Here is a 6,456-nt window from a genome sequence, read left to right as displayed (position 1 = left end):
TTATTATTGGTTGGCCTGGGACCGGGGCAGGCAGGCCAGCTTTACCGTCGAAAGTCCTGGAATTCGACGATGACGTCAGTGCACGTTTACAAACGCCATTGATTAGAATGAAAATAGACGCGCTGAATTTCGTTTTTTTTTTTTTTTTCATGAAAGATAGAATTTATCGAACATTTATCTATATAAAAACAAGATTAATATTGTAGAAATTGTATTTCTAAAGATGTATATAATTCATATTTCATTTGGCAGACAATAAATATTCAGGAAGATATAATAAAAACGATTATTAATTCTAAAATGTGCATCAAATCTCAGCTATTATTAATCAGTACGGTATGTAGCCTATTATGTTTAAAGTCTTAAAATAATAATTTCGAATTAGGCCTAGTATATAACAAATAATTGTATTAAAGTTTAGGTTTTCATGATGTCAGATAACGTATTGAATATGATGCTATATTTTGGGCTCTGACTTAATTTAGCGATGGCCCTGTCAGTAGTAGGCCTAATGACAATATTTGTGCTTTTTTTAGCCATGTAGTAAAATAGTACTATTAGTATTATTTTCAGTGTACAAAATAAGAGTCAATAAGATGTAGTAGAAGAATAGGAAGAGGAAGAAGAGGAAGAAGAAGAACTTAGCTTTTTTTTTAAATAATAATAAATGTGTTGAATATATTGATATTGATTGTGCGATGAGGGGTTTTTTTTTTATATCTTTCGGTGTTATTTAAACATGCCCATTCTCAGAAAATATTTTCTAATTTTATATTACCACCTTTTTATTACATAGATCTTTTTCAAAACATAACTGCTTTAAAACATCATTTATAGACCCATTAAACACAAAAACCGCTCTGGCGACCCCACCGTGGCCCTCAGGCAGACCCCTGAACCCCACGCCCAGAGAACCCCCCCCCTTGAGATGACCTGGCTACGGGCCTGTCCAGGTATTCACTTTCAAAGTTTCGTTTCACTATCATAGGCAGTGACTACAAATCAACTAAGGAGACTTTGCACAGAGTAGTTACGACGGATCCTCCGTATAAGCCACACACTAAGGGATCTTGGCTTTGCTAGTGGCTACACTTTCACGAACAACTAATTACACCCCGCATTGTCTAATTGTTATTTCATAGCAGTGATGGCGCCAGGACCTGCCCGACGAAGGGGCTAAAGGCCCCGACTGGGAGGTGGGGTAGTGGAGCGAATCGAGTCTCACTTGGCTGGGGGACGGGGGCCGCCTAGGTCCCCCGGTGGATATTTGATGAATTATGGCGAATATAGTAAGCTATAGTTAGGCCTAAGTTGTCCTGGATATTAAGTAGATCCCTGATAAAAAATCATGGGAAATGTGTTTCATTTCATTTTGATTATGTAATGGTGATGTGATGATTATGAATTTTACTATATTGTCATTTCCGGCCATCTACACGTAATTTCCTTCCTTAAATTTTCTCACCTCAGCCCCAACCATTGTGGGGCTGAGGTGGTTGTGAAATCACGGTTTTGAAGTACAGTATGTAAAGTACATCAAAAGACATTGTTTTAAGCTTTGTCATCTATGGTATATCACACACAGATTAATAAGATCGCTATGGTTGCCAAAAAATCCCTGATAAAGATCATGAGAATTTTTTTGGCGCTTCATTTTGATTAATGGTGATTTGATGATGATGAATTTTACTAAAAGTGTCATTTCTGGCCATATAGAGGTACTACTGTATTTTCTCAAATTTTCTCAACTCAGCTCCAATCATGGTGGGTACGAGGTGGGTGTCGACTCACAAAATGTCTTCCCCTCCACCTTTCAAAAGGTCTGCACTTCTCCCTGGGTATGACAATAAAATCCATCGAGTCGGCACCTGGCTCAAATGTTTTAGTGACTGGTGAGGCGAGGGTCCATACATTTGTTTTTAGGATGTGATCTGGTTTTTCATGCCCATTTTTCATGATTATGACTATTTTGGAAACAGAGGTGGATTCAAGGGGCCCCCAATCCCCACTACCCTTATTTTTAAAAAAAAGAAAGAAAAATATATTAAAATTTAAGTGCGAGAGTGTAATTTCCGGCCATCTAGAGATGCCCTAATCATAAATTTTCTTAACTCAGCCCCAACCATGGTGGGGCTGAGGAGGGTGGTTCCTCAGTCTGTGAAAGTCCCTCCCTGGTTCACCTCTCTTTCGAATTCCTGGATCCGCCACTGTTGGTTTATTATGTAAGGTTGAGGGAAAGAGAAAGAAGAGGAAAAGAAAAGGAAAGAAAAAGAGAAGAGAAAAATAAAGACAAGAATAAAAAGGAAGATATCATAATGACCAGACACCCATGCAACCCCTTCTCCACTTCAAAAACTGTCATAACTCCTTTGATCTATGCTGCCCGATGGCGTAACCACTGGTTAGGAGAAAATATCTATCTTTGAAAAAACTTCCCCACCCCCTCCCCCTTTATAAATGCCCTTTCATCCCCTGAAAGTGCCTAAAAACCTCAAATTTCGCGCGCATTTCTTGTTAACATGGCCCAATTTCCTCTAAAAATTGCACATTTTAGGGAGTTTTGATCAATTCCAACGAAATTAGAATTAAAAACACCGGGGGACAAGGGGAAAATATCCATCTTTGGATGGCAAATGCATCCTCAGAAAGTGCCTAAAATTCTCAAATTCTTTGCGCGCATTTCTTGTTACGGTAGGCCAATTCTCTATAAATTGCACATTTTAAATAGTTTTCATCAATTCCAAAGAAATTAGAATTAAAAACACAGAAATATTTTGCGCGCATTTTTTAGGGCTTGTTTTAGTTTTATCCTTTTAAGTTATTTAAAAACATAATAGTCCCAAACTCAAGAAAGACAAATTTAAGATAGATCATTTTAACCCAAAAGAAGGGCCTCAATGTGTATAGATGGTGAAAGAATGTGTTTGTAATAAATACAACCATGATGAAAATTCTTATATTTAGTTTCAAACACACGTGTGTGGCCTATATTATAAATAAGATAAAGCCCTATGTCGTATTGTTTTCTATATGGGGAGTAGGGTGGGTATGGTAAATTACTAACCGGGAAATGAGGATTGTATGTTGTTATTATTATTATTATTATTATTATTATTATTACTATAATTATTACTATTATTACTATTATTATTATTATTATTATTGTTATTATTATTATTGTTATTATTATTATTATTATTGTTATTATTATTATTGTTATTATTACTATTGTTATTACTATTATTATTATTATTGTTATTATTATGTTGTGATGATGTTGTTTGTACTGTTCTTTAATTTTATTAAAGAGGGCCCCTGAATGTCAGGTAACCTACTGGGCTAAACTAGAAGGGTTACCCTCTACAAAGATGGTTGAAATAAAAAATTAAAAAAAATATACCCACTCTGACCCAAGACCCCTGTTATGCGCCTGGTGTTAGCGCCAATGTGTGCCCTTGTGCGGACAGGAGATGTTCCCCCCTCTGAAGCTGGAAACCTTGTTTTTGCAAAATAAATTGATTCAATTTGCTGTTATAGGCCTAATCAATAAATTCCTCATCAACCGATATAACCTTAAACATTCTTGGAATTGATATAACATTACTGATGTCGTACAAACCCCTTCAGTGTGAAATGTGGCTCTCTTTGCAATTACATCTAACATCTAATGAAAGAAGAGCTTAGATTGGTACCAGATAAAATAATTTTGTTATCAACATTAATACATTATGCTAATTTTCATCTTTGTAAGCGCATAAGACAGTGCAAATTATTTCTGTGAACCACTGTTGTTTGCGTTTAGTGGTTCTTTAACAATTTCCTTTAGTTTTTGTTCCATCTTCGGATTCGAATGTTGCTTGTCAGAGCTTTTAAGATTGGTAGACACTCCAACTCACTCAGCAACTTGTGAAAGCATGGAGGCTGCCATGTTAGAAATCTAAGTTTGTTTTGTGGAGGCGCTGTTTAAGAAGATGGCTTTGTTTTTCCCGCCATGTTGGATGTTCGGAAGTTTCGTCAATATTAAAGTGCATTTTATCATTAATTAAGTGCAATTGCACTGTATATTGGACACAGGAAATACTCTAAATAGTGTGTTTTGTTATTCCTGAATCAAAAAACGCAAAATGGGTTTTCTTAAACTACTTGAATTGGACAACTTCAAGTCCTACCGCGGTAAGCAGACAATTGGTCCATTCAAGCCATTCACTGCCATCATCGGACCCAATGGAGCAGGTACGTTAAGCCAATAGAGTAGGGCCTATGCTAGGCCTGTAAGCTGGTAAAATAGGCCTGCATTGATTCATATCGAACAGACTTTTAACACAATTTAGTGATAGTGAAGACTTTAGATAGGTCTAATAGCTGTCTCTTATACACATCTAGATGTGTATAAGAGACAGTCGTTAAACATTCAGATTTTCATGTAATTAAAATATTCCACATGTAACTGGCATGTTAACAAAAATTAATTATGCATCAACCCATACTGTATAGTGTATTCAAATATCACTATAAATAAATTGGGCAGAGTCAATATTACATCGCCTGAGAAAAATGTTCAAAAAATAACTACAAACCATTCAGAATTTCAGAAAAGATTTTTGCTTGTTCACAGAAGAGCAAGAAACTTGCGACGCCTGAATAATTATTTCAGGGCCTAGGCCTAGGTATTTATAATTTTGCATTACCCTTTGAACTGCTACTACTCTAGGCAAGTGAAATTTGTACGTGTTGTAGTCTTACCTGAACTTGGTGGAAGTCTTGTTGGTCGTTTTGAGTCTATCAGAAGCGAGTATGCTGAAATCATCAATATGAAAAGAATCAATGACTAGGCCTACCTAAAACAACTAGGCCTATAAATAATGTATTGTTTAACCTAGTCACTGTCTCTTATACACATTCACTTATTTACATGCATACAACCACAAATCAGATCACTTGACAGTGCTGTCTGTCTTTGTTACACCCTCTGTTGTCTGAGTGCATGATGCTTGTTGAGAATCAGTTGCTGCCAGTACCTCAATGGTTGGTCTGTGTTTCTGATTGGCTACTGATGCTGTTGTTTGTAAATTATACTCTGTGATTGGTGGATCTTCTTCATCGCTGGAATCATCAGAGCTTGAATCTAAAGCAAATTGTGTCAGATCCTGAAAGGGAATAATTGCAAAAATTTCTATCCTTACAAATATTTTTGTTTTTGATAGGCCTATGGTTATACTTTTTTAATACTTTGCCTAGCGCACATAAATTTTGAAAAAATCTTAAATTTAGCAAAATTATTCGGCGAAGAGTACCTGAGTGCAGGAAGGAAAAACAAAATTATTTGTGAATAAAATTTTAGAAATTTAAAGAGAGGCAAATAAAATCGCGCTAGCACCTTGTGTGTTTTACAATCAATCGCAGACCAAAATCACTGATTACTGCGATGTAAGTTTGCTTCGATATTCAAAATTCTATGGGCAGTAGATTTCTTAATTTTCAATTATTAACGGTGGCGGGTGTCTAAATGGTATCAGTGTTCGCTAAACAAGCTATAAAAGTATCGCTTATCAATAAATATTATTATCGTTATCAATACTGATTTTTACATTCCAGAAGATGATCTAATAAAACAATAGAAATATTGAATAACAATGACAAATCTCACTTTATTTGGAGTAGTGTATGTTACACCGAAAACTTATCAGTGGGCAACAGTACTGGAGTTTGGATTTTAATTATGGTTTAATTATTAGATGTAGCCTTTCAGTTTTTATTCCTTGATGTCTATACAAAGACTTTATACTGACCATTTGAATAGCGGGACCATCATAATTCTCCGGTAACTCTAATCCAACACCATCCTCTGCGGCATTCATCATAAGATCTTCATTAGCTGCTTTCATAGCTGGCAGAAACGACTTAACTTTACTAAGGACTGATCATTAGATGAAAGAAAAAAAGTTGTTTTTAAAAATCAATTGTTCTTCGTTAAACATTCAGATTTTCATGTAATTAAAATATTCCACATGTAACTGGCATGTTAACAAAAATTAATTATGCATCAACCCATACTGTATAGTGTATTCAAATATCACTATAATAAATAAATTGGGCAGAGTCAATATTACATCGCCTGAGAAAAATGTTCAAAAAATAACTACAAACCATTCAGAATTTCAGAAAAGATTTTTGCTTGTTCACAGAAGAGCAAGAAACTTGCGACGCCTGAATAATTATTTCAGGGCCTAGGCCTAGGTATTTATAATTTTGCATTACCCTTTGAACTGCTACTACTCTAGGCAAGTGAAATTTGTACGTGTTGTAGTCTTACCTGAACTTGGTGGAAGTCTTGTTGGTCGTTTTGAGTCTATCAGAAGCGAGTATGCTGAAATCATCAATATGAAAAGAATCAATGACTAGGCCTACCTAAAACAACTAGGCCTATAAATAATGTATTGTTTAACCTAGTCATAT

General features: G+C 35.4%; 2 protein-coding genes across 2 annotated transcripts in view; one reads left to right on the top strand and one right to left on the bottom strand.

The window, feature by feature from the left end:
• The first annotated feature begins 3,958 nt into the window (after positions 1-3,958).
• Positions 3,959-6,456, top strand: part of LOC117115525 (structural maintenance of chromosomes protein 1A-like) — a 25,224-nt gene continuing 22,726 nt past the window's right edge. Inside the window, exon 1 of the mRNA XM_033259365.1 lies at positions 3,959-4,233. Within this exon, the coding sequence (XP_033115256.1) occupies positions 4,125-4,233 (109 nt within the window). The 5' untranslated portion in view covers positions 3,959-4,124. The remainder of the gene's footprint in view (positions 4,234-6,456) is intronic.
• The window catches only part of LOC117115526 (uncharacterized protein C12orf45-like), a gene marked incomplete at its 3' end in the record, with an annotated part of 6,387 nt that continues 4,829 nt past the window's right edge, over positions 4,899-6,456 (bottom strand). The window contains 3 exon segments of the mRNA XM_033259367.1: positions 4,899-5,147; positions 5,790-5,917; positions 6,314-6,367. Of these exon segments, the coding sequence (XP_033115258.1) occupies positions 4,935-5,147; positions 5,790-5,917; positions 6,314-6,367 (395 nt within the window).

Source organism: Anneissia japonica, unplaced genomic scaffold (assembly GCF_011630105.1).
Source record: "Anneissia japonica isolate Jap-2015-1 unplaced genomic scaffold, ASM1163010v1 scaffold287854_len485379_cov200, whole genome shotgun sequence".
NCBI classification, from domain to species: domain Eukaryota; kingdom Metazoa; phylum Echinodermata; class Crinoidea; order Comatulida; family Comatulidae; genus Anneissia; species Anneissia japonica.
Note: the sequence above shows the minus strand (reverse complement) of the source record. Positions and strands in the feature narration are given on the sequence as shown.